Source organism: Pipra filicauda, unplaced genomic scaffold (genome assembly GCF_003945595.2).
Source record: "Pipra filicauda isolate LSUMZ 115617 unplaced genomic scaffold, ASM394559v2 scaffold176_size3548034_pilon, whole genome shotgun sequence".
In the NCBI taxonomy this organism is placed as follows: Eukaryota; Metazoa; Chordata; class Aves; order Passeriformes; family Pipridae; genus Pipra; species Pipra filicauda.
This window is the reverse complement of record NW_024104283.1, coordinates 3123248-3147389: the sequence shown is the minus strand read 5'-3', so window position 1 is coordinate 3147389 and position 24142 is coordinate 3123248. Positions and strand designations below refer to the sequence as shown.

Below are 24142 nucleotides of genomic sequence, written 5' to 3'. Positions count from 1 at the left end.
TAACAAGACCTCAATTTTGTTCTTTATTTGTAAAGACTGAAATAACAGAAATATGCTAAAAAAATTCCAGTGAAAATACTCCTTCTAAATATCTTTGCAGTTGAATGTTATTGAAAATCCTAAAAGATTGTGTTTTAAATAGTCTCCTAGTCCAGATGCTGCTGTTATAGAAACCCATTGTGACTGAATCTTTTTTAAACTCAACATGATTTGAATGAAATCCTGTTTATACTCTGTTCATGGAAAATACTTTCTTAAATAATATGAGGCTCATTTTTTCTTTTCCCCCCACCTCTCTAGATATGACCCAGACATTTTGTTAGGCTATGAAGTCCAGATGCATTCCTGGGGTTATCTCTTACAGAGGGCTGCTGCACTAAATGTTGATTTATGCCAGATGATTTCTCGTGTGCCAGGTAAGTTATTGTAGAGGGTTTCAGTTCAGTTCCAATAGAAGCAAGTTGAAATCTATGAAATTAAAAAAATAAATGTAGAGTGTTTCTTCAGATGGACCTCTTTTTTGTTCTTGCTTATGTGTTGTTATAGCATAATCACACACACCAAAAATTGAAATACCAGTGAGATTCTGGTGTTTTCTGAATTGTCAAATTCCTTGTGTATTCCACTTCTGGGTGTGTCCTCTATTCATAAACCTGAACTCATTTTCTATAATTGTATGTTAACTTTTCAATTCTTGGAGGTGCTTCTGCACCAAACCTTCCCTTGCTTCTCATTGACTTCAGTCATTCAGATACCTATCATAATCATCACCTGTGGTTTCTCTGGCTGGAATATGAGGATATAAAAATGCTCCTGCACAGCACTTGCCCTGGCCAGCAACACTGTAATAAAGTCCTCACCTTCAATACCCACTCTTTTACTGTGGGCAAATTTTATTGGGCCCAAGTGCTGATGCTTTCCTCCAACATTGGGGAAAAGTCTGTTTGGATTTTTTTTCTTGAAAACCTGGAGAGAAAATTATCCATGAGAATGGTAAGCCTAGTGTCTATATTTAGCCAATCAAAAGAAGCTATCATTTTGAAGAATGCAGTTAGTGAAGAGCTAAATAAATGTGCTCTTGCACCTGAGGAGAACCAAGATGACTGTAAAATTACAAACTGTCTCAAAAATTTGTTGTTACTCTTTGCGGTCATGAAGAGGATATAGATGAGGGAGATTTTAAAAATCAAACCCATTGAAAAAAATGGTTTTTTCGGGGCTCTTGCCAAAGATCTGCACAGAAACTAAATAGCCATGAAATAAGAAGTACTTTACTGTGATTGTTCTATTAAAAATTTGAGCCTGTTGCTTTGTAGTGGTTGCAAAAGCATGTTTTAGGAATTATGGAGCAAGGAGAATATGAAGCAATGAATGTAAATGTGAAAAATGTAAAAATCTGTAGTGTGCTTGTACGTCAAGTACTGTGGTTCTAGCTTCCTCATAACCTTCCCCCCTCCCTAAGTGGATAAAGGAGAACTGGTAAAGATGAGAAGGATAATCCAAATGTGTCTAGTAATTTAATAAGCTGGGATTCCAGAAGAGACAAAACTGTATAGGAAAGCTAAAAGCCTATGAAATCTTGAGGGATAAAGGGAAATATGGATTGGTTTTTCATGGTCTTTTCCAATGCAAGAACCAGAAATCAAGTGAAGCTAATAAATGGCAGCTACAAAATAGAAGTTAATTTTTCATCCCTATGTTATTGAACTGTTGAGTTCCTTGTCACAAGATAATACAAATGCTTAAGGTGTATATTGCTTTAAGAGGAGATAAATTATTGGAAGAAAAATCCATTGGGATCTATGATATATGTGAAAATAATGTCTCGCCAGGAAGCTGCAAATGGTTAGAAGCTGGGAGAGACCTAGAGGGAGTATCAATAATTGCTTCCCCCATCTTGAAGCATCTGCTTTTGAGTACATGATAGAACATGATATGGGCTAGTTGAATCTTTGGGCATACCCAGCATAGGAATAGCATCTTTTATGTTGGAGTCCTATGTGCCTGTGCAGAAGAACACGATGTTTTAGAAGCACTATGTTCACATACTCCTTCCTTCAGGTTTGAATATTTGTACACTCTTGATGCTTTTGATACCTGTGACATGTTTAGAAAAGATCTGAGTTATAGAGTCCTCCCAGGGACAAGAAAACATAAGATAAAATTTGTATCTTCAGTTGAAAGTTGGGAATTGGACTTTGGTGAATTTTTAAATACTTAATATGTGAAAACAGGAGCGCATGATAGTTTAAATATGAATTGGCTCACAAGTTTTATTTTTTAGCACAAAGCTCTCAAATTTGTTCTTTAGAAATAATAACTGATTGCATGAATCTTGTTATGCAATTCCCCTGATGGTTCAAATTGAGATAATACACTGACTGCAATAATAATGCCTCTGCACTCAGTCTTCAGAAGCACTGAAGAATGCTCTGAAAAATTTTTGACCTGTTACACCTCAAGATTTTCAATGTCTTTGGTAAGAGGAGCAGTAAGTGTTGTAGTCAAAGGTTCTTTAACCTCCAAGGATCAGAAAGGTTTACTGCTCTACTGTAGAAGTATGGCTGAACAATCTCTTCAGTTTGGGACAGGTAACTACTGTTGTTCTCAAAGGCTGAGTCAAAGCTCTTGTCTTGCAGGGCAGCTCTGTCTGCACTATAGTTGATGCAGAATCAACAGTTAGATCAGCAAAGCTCTTAATAATACCCATCTTCCTGACATAAGCTCTTACTCAAGTTACTGGTATTGAGATACACATTAATCAGTCCTCAGAGAAAGGTGACTGTATGGTTCTTAATGGTGATGTCATTATGTATTTCACAGTCGGACTTCCTTCCCCACAAATATCAAGTCCCACACAACGTGGGTTCAGTTCTAGTGAAGGAAACTAGGATTGTAGCCCTTAACATTTTTGAACATGAAATTCAAGGGGGCATGCAGGACATAGGCCTGATGTCCACAGCACTGGTATTCATAGTGCAGATGTTCTTGTGCATCTTGGTAGATGCACATTCAGAAGTAGAATACATACTTTAAAGTGTTTCTTAGAACTGGTGTTATTGTAAGGTAAGTAATTTTTTTTTTTTTACACAGTTGCAGAAGATAAGAATATGTTCACACTGATGAGCTCTTCCCAAAAATGTCATGCCATAAGTGTGGGCTTGCATGCAAGATCATATGCGTTCAAGTTGTTGTGTTCTCTGTTGCTTTGTGGCCTCCTTGTCCACAGTTTTGACCCCATTCCTCTTGCTTTTCCAACCCCTATGCTTCATATTTCCCTCCCTTCTTCACATGCTGTATTTTCAGAACAGGAAGTTCCTTCAAGCAGTATGCTCCTCTTTCCTCCTATTGAAATAAAGATGGAAGGTACTTTTCCTTCCCTTTCCTGTGATTTCAACTTAACAAAAAGAAAGCTGGACTTCTCTCTGGTTTTGCTTTATTGGCTGAGTCTGGTGCTGCCTCTGCCATTTACAAGTGAACTATTCATAAGTCATTAGGACACATCACAACAGAAGTGAGTACTGTGCCTGTGCGTAGTGGCAATTTTTTGTGTGTGCACTGTGGCCTCCTGTTTCCTTCTTTGCATCACAGCTCAAAGTTAGGGAGTGGATAACAGAGGATAAGAGGAGACTTCATTTCATCTCATACACTTGAAAGATAGGAAGAATGTCCAGTTCTGCTTCTCAACAGCATAGTTCCCAAAGAGGCTTAGGTATTTCCGGTGATACGTTCCCCATACCAGTTGTAGAGTAGTACAGGTTTTTGTAATTTGGCAGTGCTCATCACATGCAGAGTCTGGTTCATCAGGGTAATGGGTCTTCCTTGTGACCACAGTACACTTTGTTACCTGTCTTTACCTGCAAGACATGAAGCAAACTTGAGAAATACAGGGCATCTCCTAAACAAGTCAAAAGAGAACTAGGAGACTCTGCAGAAACTAGAACTAACCAATAGTTTCTTCTTCCAATAAAACAAAAAAAAATTGAGGGGGGGAAATCATAAGTTCCTCGCGTTCACGGGAGATCTGGCATGTGGAAATGAAGAAAAGCAGAAGACAAAATGTTGCTGCTTGTAGGCCATTTTTTCCATGCAAACATGAAAAAAGAAATTGCTATTTTTGTTCCTTAAAAATCTGAAACAAGGCTGTTAAAAAGATAGTATGCATTTTGGTGAAGCAAATGAAAGGTCTGCTAAAGTTTTACTCAAAACAGAATTGATTAGGTCAGCAAATGACAAATAGGTTTTGTTAGCCATATTTTAGTTGATAGGATACACATTTGAAAGGTCAACAGATGAAATTAAGTCTGTATTGTGTTTCACAGCAGTTCTGCAGAATTTCATGCAGTTTTTACTTCTGTCTTCAAGAGTAAATGTGTTTCTTGGCTGTCTGAGGAACTGATTGCTCAGTTCAGATCATTATTGCAAAGCGTTATGTATCCACACTGATGCACACTGTCCAAAATGTTCTGCTTTTTATTAACAGAATACTGTACAGGTATACCTGATAAATGAGTGATGGCAGAATACAAAACAACCAACAGTTGAAAAATGGGTATGAATTTAGAAATGTGAGGAAATTGCTTCAAAGTGCTTTCTCTTCCATTAAATTATTAAGAAGAAATAAGACAGGAGGATCAAATCAGTGTGTTTTTCTATTGAATTTAAATCTGCGTGGTACATTTAAAAAAACGTCTATGTGAACTCTGGAAAGAATACCAAAACTGTAGACTTATGCTGACTGAAAAAAAAAGATGGTTTCAAGAAATGTATACCAAAAAGACTGTCTTTTCTTGTGTTCTAGTATTCCAAAGCATGACAAAAATCAAGGATGGCAAAAGACAATGTAGTTCTGTACTTTGGTCACCGCTGTCTCGCAGAAAGATGCAGAGTGCTGAATTTGTTCCTTCTTTTTATCTTCTCTCTCTGTGCTATCCAGAACTCATGTCTACCTGGTCCCACTGCGGTGGGTTTGCTTTTACTCTATGAAAAGCACTGACTTTTCTCTCCCATGACCTGGTTCCAACTGTGTAAGATCTTTGCAAGTAAAACCTTGAGTTATAAACTCTTTCGGGCAGAAGTCACTTTTTTTCAATTATAATTTTTTTATGTTGTGCACTAATGTGTGTGCAGCTAACTCTCAAGTAACATTCAGCATTGCTTAACCAATGTATTCACTGTAGAGAATATATTGCCTTGGACACCATTTCAATGAAACTGAAGTTTCATTCGGAGGAATGTGCAAGAGCAGAAAAACCTGGGGGACTTTTATTTAGAGATCATGTAGATGACTGGTAAATAAATAATCTTGTGCAATCAGTAACAGTCTTTATGAATTCTTATTTTTCTAGAGAGTTCAAGCTGGAAGAGGGATAGCTTGATCTGGTCTTGACTGTCTTATAATTCGTATAAAATTCTCTTTTAATGTCTTTAGATGAAAAGAAGGAGAACAGATTTGCAACCGAGCTGGATGAATATGGATCGGATACAATGAGTGAAATAAATATTGTTGGGCGAATTATGTTGAATATTTGGAGAATGATGAGAAATGAGGTAAAGTTTTTAAAAGGTTAATGTTTTCACTTACTGGCATTTTTTAATTATTGTAGACTTTGTTGAAAGTTTCATGTAATTTGTGTAACTCTTTGATCTTTTTCTTTCTACACCTTTTCAAATAGAGTAGTTTGCTGCTTTTTGAGAATGGATTTTGCATATTGCTAAAATAAAAAATAAAATAAAATAAATAAAATAAAAAAATAAAAATAAAAAAGTCTTGAATCAGTAATGTTTTATAATGATATATTCCTTTTCCCTTCTTTGTGGGTTTGGAGAACAACTTACCTGTTTTAAAAATTTAAATTTGTCTAATATGGTTCTTTTACAAAATTAAATACTTGAACTTATTTTAAGCTGTCAGATTTACTCTTTTCTCTTTTTTTCTTTTTTTTTTTTTTCCATTTATGACCTTACATTTAATACTCAAATGGTTCAGTCTTTACAAATCTCGTTCTGACTAAATTCAGACTTTATCTTTATGAACTGCTTAATTCTGCATATTCTTTTCAGTTGATGAGGGATACTCTTTCCTGACTTGTTAGGGACTTCTAAGTATAAATGCTTACCTTTTTAACAAAATACCAAAAAAAAAAAAAAAACTTTAATTGTTACAGTTTTTGAAAAGTAGAGATTTCTTTGATTATGAAAACCATTGTTCATCTTTAATGTGTCCACTGTGTTTTTCTAGGTGAATCTAACAAATTACACTTTTGAAAATGTGGGCTTTCATGTTCTTCATCATCGTTTTCCTTTATTTACTTTCCGAGTTTTGTCTGATTGGTTTGATAATAAGGCAGATGTCTACAGGTAATGATCTATTAATCCATTTTGTTTGTTGTTTTTGAGACCAGATTCTTAACATTGGATAGGTATAAGCTGAAGTCAGCATAGGAAGAAATAATCAGTTTAGTTCAAGCACTAGAACAGTGTATATGCAGCAAGATGAGCTTATTTACTTGGCTGTTCTGTTGTATAGTTATACCCTCAATATTTCAACAAGACATTTTCAGTTAGAGTTTCAACATATCTGAATAGATGTACTATTTTGAAGTTCTGTAATGTCTTTTATTTTGTGTATGCTATTCATCAGGGCTTTTAATGAACTGTCAACTTCTGTTTCACTTCACAGTGCATGTCAAACAAACTAGGCTTAAAAGTAGTACAAAACAGTGTGCAACATGTTAAGACAGTAACTATAGCTGCTTGAAAATACCTTTATATAGCGTGTGTCATATTGAGCTTCACTCTTCCATGAGTGATTTGGTATTGCATGATATGAACAATTCATAAAACTGAGTACTGATCTGCATGTTGTTTGTGACATACATATAATTTCTGTAAAAGTTAAATACTTTTTAACTAGGTAGAAACTTGGTTTATACTGAAATTCTAAATCTATGTTCAGCTGAGATAGGCGTTCTTAATATAGAAGGATGTCTCCACAAAAGGTCACTCTGTTAAAAAAAACATGTAAACACATGAAGAGAAACTCAGTTTCTGTTTTGATAATCCTTTAGGACAGTAAGGAAAACAGAATATAACATGTCATTGAGAGATGCCTTAAAAGTAGTTTGCTGTAACACATTCTGTGAATATCTTTAGAATATGTAAGTATATATTTATGTATGCAACATTTTTGAAAAAAACATATGAAAATGTCCTAGAGGTAATTTTATTTGCTGGTTTTTAACAAGTTATCATAAAAATACCTTTTTCTTAGTAGAAGGAGCAGCACTCTCCGGATTGTTTATAACGAGGCATTTGCTTTCACAGATGGAAAATGGTTGATCATTATGTTAGCCGGGTCCGTGGAAATCTCCTGTTGTTAGACAAACTGGATTTGATTGACAGAACAAGTGAAATGGCGAGACTTTTTGGCATTCAGTTCTTACATGTATTAACAAGAGGCTCCCAGGTAAGACTTAGTTTTTCTTATACTTCACAAAATCAAAATAGGTTTTACAAAATGTTTTAGTTCTTCAGTATCTGTTCAGTCCATAAATGTATTTTCATAGGGTCACAGAAGACTGTTGACATGAAATTAGTGTGAAAGTGAAACATAAAGAATACCATTTAGTCCATTATTGCTGCTTTTGAGTTGGCTAGTCTCAGAGTTTAAAAATAGCTGTTAAAAATAGAGTTGCCCAAATTTAATCATACCAGTAAATCTCTGTCTTCTACTCACTTCAGAAGTACTAAGCTTTCACTTTGAGTTGGTATTGTTCATACTTAGATGAGTCTGAAAATGAGTGCTCTCTAAAACATAAATATAATTGGGTGTGTTTTAGAAAGATGAGATTATTTTCTTCCAGGCAGACAAAGCTGCATCGAATATATTCTAAGTGACATTTCCTGTGAAGCAGACTTCTGAGTGAGATTTGCCATGCAAGATGTGTGCAGTTCTATTATTTTGGTACTAGCATCAGAGAGAAAGGGAGAAGGACAGAGTGAGAGCTACTGTTTGAGACCCCAGCATGCTCCAGTACTACTAAAGGCTTTCCTTGCCCAGGTTCTGAGTGACTTGACTAACTCGACTGTTGTCGTGGCTTCATGTGAGACCTGAACAGCACCTGAAATGAGGCAGCTACTCTCTCATGTGTTACAGCTCTTCTCTTGTCATCTTCTTTCCTACCATACTTCTTCTCCTACAATCTTTCTGCTTTCTAAAAAACAGCAGACCAAAACTGATTTTTTTTTTTTTTGCCAACTTCTATGGACAAAAAGACAACTTAAAGACTAATGTCCTAAGCAGACACCATTGTCATAAGACAGGCAGATATGGGAGTGTCTAAAGCTGCAGTTTCCTTAACAATTCAGTCCAATTAAAAAACTTTTGCCAGCTTTTTTCCTTTGACTGCAATTGTTATGTCATCTCTTGACCCAGTGCAGGTTCTTGTTGGTTTTGCTGGTAATGGCCCTCTGTGAGGGAGTGGGGAGCAGGCAGGCAGGCACCCATAGCAGAGCCATGGTGGCATTCAGTAGGTATTTGCCAGTTTATCTCCCTGATTTACCATATTATCAGAAAATAACCGCTCTTGGAGCAAGGGAAGAGAAATGCACAGAGAGTGTGGGACTGGCATACTGCCAACATAGATATGCTTAAACTGTCATGATTGCAGCCCACAAACACTGTTCTGCCTGTCATTTTCTCAAATGTCTGTGAGTGGGAGTGAGCAACAGAAGCATACTGCATTTTCTATCCTGACTGTTCTTTTTTCTTCCCTTCTGTGCACCTATGTTCTGTTTCCAGTGAAACTTTCTGGATCACAGAAACAGCAGTTGCAACAATTCCCAGTCACTTCAAATAATTTTTTATTCACTCAGAAGAATCATCACTTCCTTTTGTGAAGATATTCCTTTTCTCTTTAGCTGAAAGAGATTTTAAAATGGAATAGTAGTAAGAACAGATTTCAGATATCTTAAGTTATTTTTCCATGTTTCTATCTCTCACTAAGTTTTACAATAACTTTTTAAAGTATCTTTTTATTATTTTGTTGTATGAAACCATCTTGAACACTCCATAGTAGACTAAACAAATCTAACAGGAAAGGGTTATAGGCATACAAATTATTAGTGAGATGATTGAAGAACTTGCTGATTTTTGCACAGGAGTTAGCAGAGCTCATTTGAAAGACCTTTAAACTCGATTTGAAGGGGGAAAGGGATAAAACCAGGCTCACTAGAGATAAGCCTGGGAGCATCACACCAATGTTTGAGAAACCGTGTCCTAGCAAAGTCTTTCAGTCTGCTGTCTCAGTGGAGGTAGGGGATGGAGATCTATGTGGCAGCAAAGACAAAAGGATTATTACTGTGTTAGAAACCACAGATGTGCCTGAGAACGGTCATGTAGAGATTAGGGCTTTCCCCCCACCCCCCACCCCCAAAAGAGGGGAAAAGAGATCGATAACCTGACTGAACTGCATGTACAGCAATGCACACAGCATGGGCAACAAACAGGAGGAGCTGGAAGCCATTGTGCAGCAGGAAAACTATTACATTGTTGCCATCATGAAAACATGATGGCATGACTCGCACAACTGTAGTGCTGCAATGGACAGCTATAAGCTCTTCAGAAGGAAGAGGCAAGGAAGGAGAGGTATCCCTGTATGTTAAGGGAGTGTTTCGATTGTCTGCAGCTTAATGATGTTGACAATCATTATAGGGTTGAGTGTTTGAGGGTGAGAATCAGTGAGAAGGTCAACAGGACAGATGTCCTGGAGGGGATCTGTTATAGACCACTCAACCAGAATGAAGAGGCAGATGAAATATTCTGTAAGTAGCTGGGAGAAGTCTCATTATCTCTAGGCTTTGTTATCATGGGAGACTTCAACTTACCCAGTGTCTGTTGGGAATACAACACAGCAGAGAGGAAACAATCCAGGAGGTTCCTGGTGTGTGTAGAAGAGAACTTTGATGCAGCTGGTAAGTGAGCCAGCTAGGGAAGGTTGGACCTGTTGTTTGTGAACAGAGAAGGACAGGTAAGTGATGTGATGACTGGAGACCATCTTGGGCACACAGATCACAAAATGGTAGAGTTTGCGGTTCTTGGAGAAGTAGAGAGGGGGTTCAGCAGAATTGCCACCTTGGACTTCCAGAGGGCAGACTTCATCCGGTTTAGGAGACTGGTTGAGACAGTCCCACAGGAGGCAGTCCTGAGGGGCAAAGGAGTCTTGGAAAGCTGGATATACAAGAAAATCGTAAAGGCGCAGGAGCAGCCTGTTCCCGTGTGCTGAAAGACGAGCTAGTGAGGGAGAAGGACCAGCATGGATGAACAGAGACCTTTGGCTGGAACACAGGGGAGAGTGTATCACCTTCAGAAGAAGGGTCAGGCAACTTGAGAGGACTACAAGGATGTTGTGAGTTATTATGAAGGAGGAAAATTAGAAGAGCCGAAGTCCAACCAGAACTTAATCTGGTTACTGCCATAAAAGACAACAAAAGATATTTTTACAAATACATCATCAACAAAAGGAATGTTAAGGAGAATCTCCATCCTTTATTGAATGCAGGGGGGAAATATAGTGGCAAAGGAAGAGGATAAGGCTGAGGTACTTAGTGCCTTCTTTACCTCAGTCTTTAACAGCAACACCAGTTGGTCTCTGGGTACCCAGACCCCTTAGCTGGAAGACAGGGAGCAGAATGAAGCCCCCAGATTCCAGGTGAAAGTGGCCAGGTGATGTGCCACACCACTTAGACACACACTTGTATGGTGCCACATGGGATCCCATCCAAGGGTACTGAGGGAACTGGTGGAAATGCTCGCTAAACCCCTTTCAGTCCTTTACCAACAGTTCAGTTTATCTGGAGGTCTCAGTTGACTGGTAATTAGCAAATCTGATGCCCATCTACAAGAAGGGCTGGAAGGAGGATCCAAGGAACTACAGACCTGTCAGCCTGACCTCAGTTCCTGGGAAAGTCATGGAGCAGATCATCTTGAGTGCTGTCACGCAGCATGTGCACAGCAACCAGGGGATCAGGCCCAGCCAGCATGCGTTTAGGAAAGGCAGGTCCTGCTTGACCAACTTGATCTCCTTCTACGACAGGGTGACCCACTTAATGGACGAGGGAAAGGCAGTGGATGTTATCCATCTGGACTTCAGTTAAACCTTTGACACTGTGTCCACAGGATTCCCCTAGAGAAACTGGCTGCTCATGGCTTGGATGGGTGTACTCTCCACTGTGAAAAAACCTGACTGGTTGGCCAGGCGCCGAGAGTGATGGTGAATGGTGCCACATCCAGCTGGTGGCTGATTACCAGTGGAGTTCCCCAGGGCTCAGTATTGGGACCTGTCTAGTTTAATATCTTTATCAATGATCAAAGGGACAAAGGGACTGAGTGCACCCTCAGTAAGTTCACAGATGGCACCAAGTTGGGTGAGACACTGATCTGCTTGAGGGTAAGAAGGCTATACAGAGGGATCTGGATAGGCTGGATTGATGGGCTGAGGCCAGTTGCATGAGAGTCCTGCCCTTGGCTCCAGACAATCCCATGCAGTGCTACAAGCTGGGGACAGAGTGGCTGGAAAGCTGCCCAGAGGAAAAGGACCTGGGGGTGCTAGTTGACAGAGGCTGAACATAAGCCAGCAGTGTGCTAAGGTGGCCAAGAAGGCCAATGGCTTCCTGGCCTGTGTTAGCAATAGTGTGGCCAGCAGGACCAGGGAAGTGATTCTTCCCCTGTACTCGGCACTGGTGAGGCTGCACTTGAAGTACTGTGTCCAGTTCTGGACCCATCAGTACAAGAAGGACATTGAGGTGCTGGAGCAGGTCCAAAGAAGGGCAACGGAGCTGGTGAAGGACCTGGACACAAATCTTGTGAGGAGTGGCTGGGATTATTCAGCCTGGAGAAAAGGAGACTCAAGAGGGACCTTATCGCTCTCTACAACTACCTGAAAAGGAGGTTGGGCATCTGTCTCTTCTCCAAGGTAACAACTGATAGGACAAGAGGAAGTAGCCTCAATTCATACCAGGGCTGGTTTGGATTGGATATTAAAAAAATTTCTTCCGCAAGAGAATGGTCAGCCATTGGAACAGGCTGCCCAGGGTCACCATCCCTGGAGGTATTTAAGTGATGTGTAGATGTGGCTCTTGATAATGCTGGGTTAATGGCTGGACTTGATGATCTTAGAGGTCTTTTCCAAACTAAATCAATCATTCTATGAAAATGAGGTGGAAAAAAAACGAAAATCTATCTCTTGCCAGATCCACTCCCTGGCCACTTTGTCACACATCCGAGCGCATCACTGATCACAAATTAGTGTGCTATTAGTACACAGCAGCAGCAGCAGCTAATGTTGCTGCCTACCTACACTTTCAAACTCCAACCTGTTTGTAAGGTGCTGGATCATGTTAAAGCTGTTGTTTCTGTAGGTTCATTTATAACATCAAGGTTAAAGAAATTATATCTAACCTATTCAGTACAATGATTGAATATGTAGTGCATCAGGCAGAGGGCCTTTAAGTAGTGATTTAGTTGCTTACAATGCACAGCATTATATAGAATTGTTCTTTTATATTTTGTGATTTTCAGTCCTTTGCCACCCATGTATACTTTTCAGCTATTTTGGGTTTTTATTGTGAATGGATACAGTGAATACCTGCTTGTAAAGCCTTTACTAAAGCATTGAATTAGACATAAATAAATAGAGCTGTTTTTTTACTCATGTTGTTAGTTCCAAATATGACATTTTGTCATGTCTTCAACAAGGTCTTTGTTATTTTATGCTTCCTGTACTACTTGTGGTATCATCAGGGAGAAAGCATGTTACCCAGTGCAAAATGGCAGAGTTTTGAGATGAGTTGACTTAAATTCTTCCCTTGGTTCTCTTATTGCCAAGTACATTCCAGTTACTTCTCATGGTTAAAAGCATGGAGGCACAATTATCAGCTTATACGACTCACACATTGTTTTTGTTTCCCCAAATATTGAAATAAAATTGCTGTGCAGAGTCCTATGGAAAATGGTCATCAACTGTATATACTTTGTTTTCTTCAATAATGTGCAACTCTAACAGAAGTACAGTTTAGCAAATGCTTATTCAACAACTGTAGCATGGCTATCCATATATGTTGTTGCAGCCTGTTAGATGTTTATTTTTTCCATAGATAAAAATAAGAAGTACTTTACTTTCAGTGATCAGGGCTAAATGAAGAGGAAACATGGAAAAGTGTCACTATATGTGGTAGAAAATATAGAATCATAGAATGTTTAGGGTTGGAAGGGACCCTGAAGATGATCTGGTGATAAAACAATCCATTAAAATATACATTAGGAGCTATTTATTTTGGAAAACTACTTTTCTGTACTTTAAATTTAGAAAATATAAGTGTGCATTTGCACTGTTTTAATGCACACGTGTTTGTTCTGTGTTTTGAAATTATAATGATTATATATCCAAATAATATATATATCCAAACTGATATAATATCCAAACTATTTTGCAGTATCGTGTGGAGTCTGTGATGCTGCGTATTGCGAAGCCAATGAATTACATTGCTGTGACACCCAGTGTCCAACAGCGAGCTCAAATGAAAGCCCCACAATGTGTTCCCTTAATAATGGAACCAGAATCCCGCTTCTACAGCAATGCTGTTCTTGTCTTAGATTTCCAGTCATTATATCCTTCCATTGTGATAGCGTACAACTACTGTTTTTCAACCTGCCTGGGACACGTTGAAAACTTAGGAAAGTAAGTTATTCTTCTTTTCTCAAACTTTTATTCCATAGAGACTTTAATGTCTTCTCTAAGATACTGAGAACCCTTGGTTGTTCTTGGAAAAAATGGGCAGGTATGAATAGCATCATTTTCTGTTACACAGTAGGGATGATAAAAATATACCATGTGGATGTGTGCGTAAGCACATATATACATATACACATCAATATGTATTTTTAATTAAATATAGAATTAGACTGTGTTCTGTTAAAAAAAGCAACAAACAACGATGTGTATGTGTGTGTGTGTACATACACCTCTTTCATTATCGTGGTGATGCTGTTTTTTAATATTGCTTCAAAATAAGGTAATGTAAATGCACAACCTATCTTCAAAACTGGACTAGTACTACTCCTTAATAGATTATGGTAGTTCTTTTAACAGTTGTAGTTCACTCTGATCTTAACTATTTAAAATTAAAAGATACAATGAGTTATTCTCATGAATAGATGTGTAGCATCTTTTATTGAGCTTAACAGTTATTCTGTTAATTGGAAAAAAATCTCATTGCTCTTTATAATTACCTCTATAAAACAGTATTTTGAAGAATGGGAAGATGCATACGGTAATTGCTAGGCATCACCATCAGGCTTTTAAGTTTCTGATTTGAAATTCTGAGTTTGTAGGAAGAAAATTTGTGGAATGTGGTACTCGGTAAACATGTATGGTTTCCATAGGGCATTACTGTATGAATACATGCCTCCACCAACTCAGAATTTGGAAATAATTCATTAACACAGAAGAGACTTGATAAATTATGCATGCATTGGAATTTAGCCATTTATTAGTACTTTATTCCTAGAGCCTTTTGCCTTTGGCTAAAAAATATGAAATTATGTTATGTTTGTTTATACCTGAGTTTATTCTATCCTTGCTGGCATTATCAGCATTTCAATGTGAGCTGATGCTGTGCTTGATTGGGCTGTAAATGAATGACTTGTCTTCTTATATAAATTCTCTCTTTATTAGATATGATGCATTCAAATTTGGCTGTACATCTCTCAGAATACCTCCTGACTTACTTTACCAGATTAGGCATGATATCACAGTGTCACCCAGTGGAGTAGCTTTTGTCAAGGTAATTATACTAGTACTCTTTGACAGGCATTTTCACTCCGTGTTGGCTGCCTAGCTTAAGGTCAAATTGATATTGTAGTTTATATTTTGCTACATTAAGAGCAGACAGAAAAGGGAGGTTCAATCTCCCATTTCGCAATGTTCTTTGATATTTGTCAAAGCGTTGAACTTCTGGCAGTTCAGGAAGTAAAATGTCATTTTATGTTTTCCTTTTTACTGAAGGCTTATTTCATCTATAATTAAATTGTATTTTACTTGTGTGGTTTGGGGATCAAGCAGTAATTATCTGTGTGTAACTCTTCATTCCTCTCCTGCCTGTAGAATGCTTTCCTAGAAAAAGAGTCATGGACTGGGAGATGAAACTCCCTGACTGTTGTTCTCATTTTGTATTCTGCTGGCTGATTTGTAATGGATATGGCCTGGAGTTCCTACAAATGGTTAGCCAATCACCAGCATACATGTATTTAATGGAAAACAAAAACTTTAAGTAAAGAATATTTGCAGAATTTTTAAAAGACAATATTCCTTCAACATTTAATATTTTGAGAATTAACAGTATTGAAGTCTCATTTTATTTAATAAGATTATCTGAACATTGCATTAGCAGGGCTGATGAAAACAAATAACAAAAAGTTGTTTACTCTGCCCTTAAGAGCTTTGCCTATATTCTAGATTCCTTGTAATATTTGTGGGAAAAGCCAAGCTGTTGGTGGCTAGGGCATCTTACTAATTACTTTGTCTTCCTGACAGAGGTTAACTAACAGTTCAGGGTTTTGATTTTACTCCTACCTGTTTAGGTTACGCTTTTAAACATAATTTTTTTCTTTGTTCCCTTTATGGCAGCCTTCAGTAAGAAAGGGTGTGCTGCCAAGGATGCTGGAAGAAATCTTGAAGACTAGGATAATGGTCAAACAGTCAATGAAGGCTTATAAGCATGACAAGGCTGTGACTCGAATGCTTGAAGCTCGTCAGTTGGGTCTTAAATATATTGCTAATTTTACATTTGGTTATACTGCTGCTAATTTTTCTGGAAGAATGCCGTGCACTGAGGTAAGGCTTACAAATAAAAACACATAAAAAATGTGGGAAAGGCACTAGTCAGATAACATAGTATTATAATTTTTTGAAACATACTTAAACTAAAAAAAACTGGTTTTATTTGTAATACTGCAAATCAGCAACTTAGGATTTATTTGTGACCTTTTGGAAAGAAATGTCTTATTTTTCTTCTTCCCATAAAGAGCATTTGAAGTTGGCATTTCTATAGAACTATCTCCAAAGGTGGATTGGATTACAGTTCTAATAGTGGAAATAAAATAAAACATTGTAGCTATTTCATAGTTTTCAGAGGAATCAGCAGAATCCAAAACCTAGAGAAAGTGGTCCAAAGCAGTCATGTCTTGCTCCTTACACTTTCAATATGTCTGAAGAAGTTTAAACCAAATTTTTCTTTCTTTTAATTCTTAATGTTTTTTGTCATTATTCCTTCAATTCTTGTTATTTTAGGGTAATTTAAGCAAGCTTTTTATTTCTTATATGCATTTAAACCATAAAATAAAATATATTGTCTCAATATAGTAATTTTCATAAACAGATCAAAGACAGTTAGGCTGTGTTTACCATGAGCTAGTGTTTGGTTTAACAGCAGAATAAAGCTTTCAATCTGTCTTTAACTTTGCAGATTGGAGATAGCATTGTCCACAAAGCCAGAGAAACATTGGAGCGTGCCATTAAATTGGTGAATGATACAAAAAAATGGGGTGCTCACGTTGTGTATGGTGATACAGACAGGTAATTAATGGTCTGCTTCTTATAATGTTTTAAAATCATAGTAATTCTTTGTAGATAGATTTTTCTTTTGTCTCAAAAAGGGGAACGTATGATGCTGAAAAGAGTACGTGGACCCTCTTTGGATGTTGCTTACTGTCTTGCAGAATATGCAAAGTAAATAATATCCAGTTTCCTCAAGTTTGTTAGGACTCTTAGAACTTTGAAGGTTTCCTTTCATTTGAAAATTATGTGGAACAGAAAGAGGGGGGGAAATAATATTATTTCAGTTGTGAATTAGTATAAATCTAATTTACCAAATTACTGGTTTTGTGCCCATTTCTGATGTTGCTTTTATTTTAGAAAATAGAGTATTTATAACATAGTAGGCATTACCTCTTGAGGAAGGCACTATTTTAAGCTTCAAAAGTGGATACAATTCAGAAGCAGCCACCAGAGCATGCAAAGATATTATTAGGCTGCCTGAAATACATCATATAAATATCTCCCCTTTCTCAGTCAATCTTTCATCTAAATAATAGCCATGCTCTAGGCATACCTATCTCTGTTCTACACTCAGATAATTTTTCAGCCATTGGGAAACAAAGCTTGTCTGACTGTCCTTCTGTAACAACTTGTGACTCCAATGACTGATTTCAGCTCGATTTGATAAAAGACTTGAAATTTCAAAGATACTGCATTCATAGCAGTTTCACTTAAAAAAATTGTTGGAGAAAGGAAGTAAAATCCTATTGCTGCTCATGGACAGCAAAAGTGGCGTACCCAGAGTTCTTTACAGTTCTCTCCTGTGAACTCAAGTTTTGCAGTCCCTGAGAACGGTTGTGTTGCCTGCCTCAGCAGCTAGTCACAGCTTCGTCAGGCCTTTGGCACTCCTCATTTCATACTGAACGCTGAAGTTTCTCAGATTTTTCACTTTTCTAGCTGAAGGAAGGGAATGCAATTGATAACAAAATCCCTGCCTTGCTACCCCAGAAACTATAGTTTATAATTTTCAGGAACCAAGTTGAGCAGATTTGCACTTATTTCCTATGTCTGATTTCTTGTAGCATGTTTGTACTCTTGAAAGGAGCCACGAAGGAGCAGTCTTTTAAGATTGGTCAAGAAATTGCTGAAGCTGTAACAGCAACAAACCCCAAACCTGTTAAACTGAAGTTTGAAAAGGTAAAAGGAAAATACTTTACTTTGAGTATGTTGAGTGAAAACACTGTTATTAAAAAAAAAAAAAAGAAGATAAAAGATCTTTCTGGACCCTAATGTAGGATAAGGATATACAACAGTCATGTGCTGTGGTGTTTCTCTGGGTATGTATTGCAAGCCCCTTAATGCCTCAGGGACCTTGTCAGAGGAGCACTGCAGTATCAACAACAAAAAGAAATATTCCTACTTTCACATCAGGATGCATGGTGGCCTGTTGTGCTGGCAGCATCAGACAGTTTGAAATTCCTGTCTCATCAGTTTTGGGAAGCATCTCCCTGGGTTTGGCATTACTGATTACCTTATATGACAAGGTAACACCCCTAGTTGACAAGGGAAGCCAGTTGATATAAACTTTTTGGATTTCAGCAAAGCTTTCAAGATCTCTCCCAGGATCCTTCTGGACAAAATGTCCAGCACACAGCTGGATAAACACATCATGTGGTGGGTGAGCAATTGGCTCATGGGTTGAGCACAGAGGATGATAGTGAATGGGGTAACATGAGACTGGTGACCTGTCACTAGTGGGGTTCCACAGGGCTCCATCTTAGGCCCTGTGCTCTTCAACATCTTCACGAATGACTTGGATGCAGGACTGGAAGGGATACTAAACAAGTTCGCAGATGATACAAAACTCTGAGGAGCTGTTGACTCCCTTGAAGGCAGGGAGGCCCTTCAGAGAGACCTCGACAAATTAGAGGACTGGGCAATCATCAACCATATGAAGTTCAACAAGGGAAAGTGCTGGGTTCTGCACTTGGGATGGGGCAGTCTTGGATGTTTGTACAGACTGGGGAATGAGATGCTGGAGAGCAGTGCCACAGAAAGGGACCTGGGATCCTGTTTGATGGCAAGTTGAATATGAGTCAGCAGTGTCCTGGCAGTCAGAAAGGTCAACTGTGTCCTGGGGGCATCAGGCTAAGCATTGCCAGCTGGTCGAGGGAGGGGATTGTCCCGCTCTGCTCTGCACTGGTGTGGCCTCATCTTGAGTCCTGTGTGCAGTTTTGGGCACCACAATGTAAAAAAGATATTAAGCTGTTAGAGAGCATTCAAAAGAGGGCAACGAAGATGGTGAAGGGCCCTGAGGGGAAGCTGTATGAGGAGCTGCTGAGGGCACATGTCTGTTCAACCTGGAGAAGAGGAGACTGAGAGGAGACCTCATTGCAGTCTGCAACTTCCTCATGAGGGGAAGAGGAGGGGCAGGCACTGATTTCTTCTCTGTGGTGACCAGTGACAGGACCCAAGAGAATGGCCTGAAGTTGTGTCAGGGGAAGTTTAGGTTGGATATTAGAGAAAGGTTCCTCACCCAGAGGGTGCTGGGTGCTGGAACAGGCTCCCCAGAAAAGTGGTCACAGCACCAAGTCTGAGTTCAAGAAGCGTTTGGATGATACTCTCAGGCACATGGTGTAAGTCTTGTGGATGGTCCTGTGCAGGACTAAGAGTTGGACTCGGTGATCCTTGTAGGTCCTCTCCAACTCAGCATATTCTGTCATTCTCTGTTACATACCTACATTCAAACCAACTTGTGCGACTTAGTAGAGAAAATGTTCACCATCCCTGATGCCAGTGCATTAATTACAAGCCTGATATTTATTCTTTAGTCAGCCTTAGCACACTTCAGGGTATGTCCATGTGATACATACATATACCTATAAAATGAAAAATCATAAAAATCCATTCAGTAGGCTTCTGGAAGAAATACTGATGACAAGTCTTTTGTAGAAGAGCAAGGCAATGTGTTACTAATTTTGCCGAAAGTTTATAATTGTAAAATCCTTAGCAGGGTGTTCACGTGAGTTAGCATTAGTTCTAGCGATCCGGATATTTTCAAAGTACATACCTGACTCAACGAGTTCAGTCAGAATCTGTAAGCAAATTGCCATTTTCCATGGAAAATACAGTAGAAAAATATTAGCAAGAAAAGTCAGGATTCCTGTAGAAGGCACAGCAACTTTTGCTCACTGAGTGATGTACAGGGACCCTTTCCACTTTGAGGCATTTCTGTGTCATTAAGCTGAAGGATTAATTGGCCAGAAAATAATTCACTAGGTGCAAGGATCCACTTGAGAAGATATCTGAGTGCTTCGCTTTTAAGTGCTCTTCTTCACCTGTGGGTCAAAATACTGAGTACACTTTATACAGTAGCTTCCTTGCATAGGAACAGGAAAATGCCTCAAAGCCGGAGCATCTGTTCAGGAAGATAGGATACCTATATGCAGGACCCTCTTCAGCCTGAGGCAATCTAAATTCACTGCTCCCTCTTCCACAAGAGCCAGGAAGATGTGGTGTTATCCTAATAACACTGTGAAGAAATCATTCTCCATTCATTCTCCATTCATTCATTTAAAACTGGTCAAGGAATACTGACACAATCAAGAATGAAATAATAGGTTGGAGAAAACAAACAAAAGAGACATTACCCTAAATATCCATTCATGAGAAAACCATTCCTCCAAGCATAGACATTAAGAAAGCATACTTTCCCAGATGGAGATACTAGCTGATTTTTGGCACTTCCTAATTAGATAAAGTTTGAAAACAGAAAATTCTAAGCACTACTTTTCCTGGGAACATTTTCTTCTCTGATGTTTAAAATGAAGTTGCCTTTATAAGAAAGAAAGATAATGGAGTTACATTAGAAATGGTGACAGGTACAATCCAAAAATTAAGGGTACTTGCAACAATTTATACTGTCAATTTTCATTTGAGCTTCAGCTAGATGAAGTAGAAAGTGATTTAAGAATGGAACTCCACAGAATCCCAACTTCGTCAGCCATCCTTTAACAGTCCTTTGTTCTAGTTTATCAGTTTCAATGATTTAACAAAAAAACCAAAACACAACAATGGCAACAAAGTAAAGTATTCCTTAGGAAACCATCTATGTTCAAAACCACCTTATATTCTCAACACATGCCAGATTGGGCTATCTTCTTTCTAAACATTTCAGGTGTACTTGCCATGTGTCCTGCAAACTAAAAAGAGGTACGTGGGTTACATGTATGAAACATTGGACCAGAAGGACCCAGTATTTGATGCAAAAGGCATAGAGACAGTCCGAAGGGACTCCTGTCCTGCTGTTTCCAAGGTAAAATATTCGTAGATTTCTTCCTGAGCGAAATTATAGTATTCTGTTATTTCATTTTATATTTGTTCTTTGCTCAGAGTTCCTAGTCCTTTTGAGTTGTCTGAGACTTCATCTGTTTTTCTAGTATGAGCCATTTGAAAGATAAATTGAAGATCTTTCACAGCATTACAAGGACTTGCATTTTAAATCTTATATTTCATCCCTAAAGACCCCATAAAAAGCCCTTGGCCCATGTAAGTTCTTTAAAAGACCATTCTTGATCCAGTTCACTTTAATGGAAAGTAAGTATTAACTCCCAGATGAGTGAGACACACTGATACGTCTGCTGAATAGCTCACTTACATAAATCTAGGCTTGTTAAGAATTCATTTAAAATAAGCTTTCTTACCTGTATATTTTAAACTATATATTGGGAGGCTGTAAAGAAATGGCTCTTGTTGTTAGCCAAATTAAAACAATTTTATGACAGTAAGAAAGGTAACCAAGTAGGAGGACTTACTGCTCCTTTTCCCTTCTCTTTTTTTTTTCTTTTTTTTCTTTTTTAATCCTTATTCTTTTGTTTGCTGAGGTGGTCAGAAAGTCATGGCAAAATGTTTTAGATGACAGGGAAAAACCTCTCTCATACTCTGGAAGACCTCTGGAATTGTTGAAGCAGTCTTAGTGCTGGAGTATGGATGATGTCATGAAAGATATGTCGAACTGAGGAAAAAGTTGTCGAGTAGTGTGTTTACGAATGTCTTTGAGTGGAAGTGATTGTAACCTATTGTCATATTAACATTCTAGTTCACCACTGGTACTTTTTCTGAGCAGTGTATTCATATTTCCTTATAATTTACTGAATAAATTGGAATTAATTGTTTTTAGTTAAACATACATGGTTTTCTCACCTTTCTCATTTATTTAAAAAGATACTTGAGTGTTCTATCAAGCTGCTATTTGAAACACGGGACATAAGTCAGATCAAACAGTATGTTCAGAATCAATGCATGAAGCTACTGGAAGGAAAAGCCAGCATGCAAGACTTTATCTTTGCAAAAGAGTACAGAGGGAGCTCAGCTTACAGACCTGGAGCCTGTGTACCTGCCCTAGAAATCACCAGGTAATGAGATTAAGAAGTGCTAATCATCGATATTTTTTATCTCGACCTTTGTGCTGACAAGTTATGAGGAGGAGATCATAGGTATTTTTTATCTTGATCTTTGTACTGACACATTATGAGTAGATCATTGATATTTGTTCTCTTGACCTTTATACTGTCAAATTGTGGGTAGCAGTAAGATCTCTCCTTCAGATACTGTTGCAGCAGTTGTCCCTGGCTTCCTTCTGTGTGTGAAAAGAGATCAGGCATGAGATGGTCCTAGAAAGCCATTTCGTAGTCCTGGAAGCAGCCACACATGTTTGAGAGTAACATGTTTGTCCGGATGTTGTAACAGTGTGTTCACTCCTGTTACTTATGTTTTGGGTTTTGCATAGGGGCTTGACTCTCCACCTATCACTCACAGATATTAGATATGATAAAAATTGTAATAATGATGTCTCCCAGTGCTGTGAAATACATTACCAGGCATAATTTTTCATTTTTAAAAAAGTACTTTACTTAAAGTTAATATTTCATTCCACTGATAATGTTTATTAGAAATAGATAGTGTGAGTTGGCACATTTTGCCACCTTGCTTAATACAAAAGGTCTTCCAATTAAGCTATACTTTTTTAGTAAAATAAAATCCAAGTCCAAACTGAATTGTCCTTTGCTTTCTGAGCAAAGGACAATTCAATTTGAAGCAGGTATCAATCTACTGAGCAAGCAATCTCAGAAAGCAAAGGACAATTTGACCAGAAAGCAAATTCTACTTGAGCTCTTTTTAATTCCATGGCTGCTCTTTATTAAAATATTTCTTTAAGGAAGAGGTAGCTAAAAAGCAACCTGCATGCAAATCCAAGTGACATGAAACAGAATGTGTTTTTAGGGCACATGTTCCAAGTTCTAAAATTCAGGTCTGATCACAAGATAAATTAAAAATGAAACAATTTGGTCCTGTACTTCATAATAGATGTTAGTTCCAGTCATCTGGAGAGCAACTGATATAATCAGATGGGGAAGCTTATAACCAAATGGATTAACTATGAATTTGCCTCTGGATGCATTACAAAGACTATTTTTTAAACAGGAGAATGCTTGCCTATGACCGTCGCTCTGAACCACGGGTTGGGGAGCGAGTGCCCTACGTCATTGTGTACGGCATGCCCGGCCTGCCCCTGATACAGCTGGTGAGGCGGCCCATCGAAGTCCTGCAGGATCCCAACCTGAGGCTGAACGCCACGTACTATATCACCAAACAGATCCTGCCCCCACTGGCCAGGGTGTTCTCACTTATCGGCATAGACGTCTTCAGCTGGTACCATGAGTTGCCACGGGTAAATGTTTTCAAACAGTTAACAAGTGCAGTGCATCTGTACAGGGTTTGGCTTCATTGTGACTTGTAATGGAATGAGGTTTATATGAGGCAACAGCAGAGAGTATTTTACAAAGCAGTGTTTGATGCTCAAACATGCAGTCCTGATTCTTAGATCTTCTGTGTGGTTTTTTCACTTCAATTTTTTCAGCCAGCTGTTCTGTGCAGGGTTGGTCACACAGTCATATTCTGTTTTCTGACCCCTTCCATAGTTCGTGAGAATGTTTTGCTGTGCTGTATATTTTTAGTAGTATGTGTATATGCATCTGTTTAGCAAACAGATGTTGGAAATCCTATTTTCCAAAACATTCTGACGATTCTTCCTCTGTATAGAAAAGGTGGTATGCCCCAGCAGCAGGAAAACATCAAAAATTTGTATCACCCGAAATTTTAAAATAATTATATCCAAACCTGACTTTCCTAAAAGTTAAAAAAGTCATTGGGATGCAGGAAGAGAAGCGTTAGATAGCTGGATTTTAGTTCATGATACTCCTTACAAAAAAGGGATAGCGAAAGACAGTGTGTATCTGTGTTACTCTGCTCAGTGTGGACTTCAGCAACATAGTAGTATCTCATATTTCCCACTGCAGACTTTTAATACAGCCTCGATTGACTTCAGTTCTTTTCTCTACCTTTCCAATGGCACTGTGCCAGTCACCTTAAGTATCTCAAATAAGCTGCTCTAAAAAGGTGAAAAGAGCCCTGGCTTTCTGCAAGGCCAGGTAGCACCAAGGAAGTCACAGAGAGCAGAGTAGCAGGAGACTGAAGGGTAGCACAAA

General features: G+C 38.3%; 1 protein-coding gene across 2 annotated transcripts in view; it reads left to right on the top strand.

Annotated features, from left to right (window-relative positions):
- Positions 1–24142, top strand: part of REV3L (REV3 like, DNA directed polymerase zeta catalytic subunit) — a 125466-nt gene that overhangs the window by 96981 nt on the left and 4343 nt on the right. For both annotated transcript variants that reach the window (XM_027742119.2, XM_039379828.1), the window contains exons 19-30: positions 301–416; positions 5432–5550; positions 6242–6360; positions 7327–7468; positions 13495–13739; positions 14736–14844; positions 15687–15893; positions 16525–16634; positions 17678–17792; positions 20773–20910; positions 21819–22009; positions 23079–23325. In XM_027742119.2, coding sequence (XP_027597920.2) covers positions 301–416; positions 5432–5550; positions 6242–6360; positions 7327–7468; positions 13495–13739; positions 14736–14844; positions 15687–15893; positions 16525–16634; positions 17678–17792; positions 20773–20910; positions 21819–22009; positions 23079–23325 — 1858 coding nt within the window. The remainder of the gene's footprint in view (positions 1–300; positions 417–5431; positions 5551–6241; positions 6361–7326; positions 7469–13494; positions 13740–14735; positions 14845–15686; positions 15894–16524; positions 16635–17677; positions 17793–20772; positions 20911–21818; positions 22010–23078; positions 23326–24142) is intronic.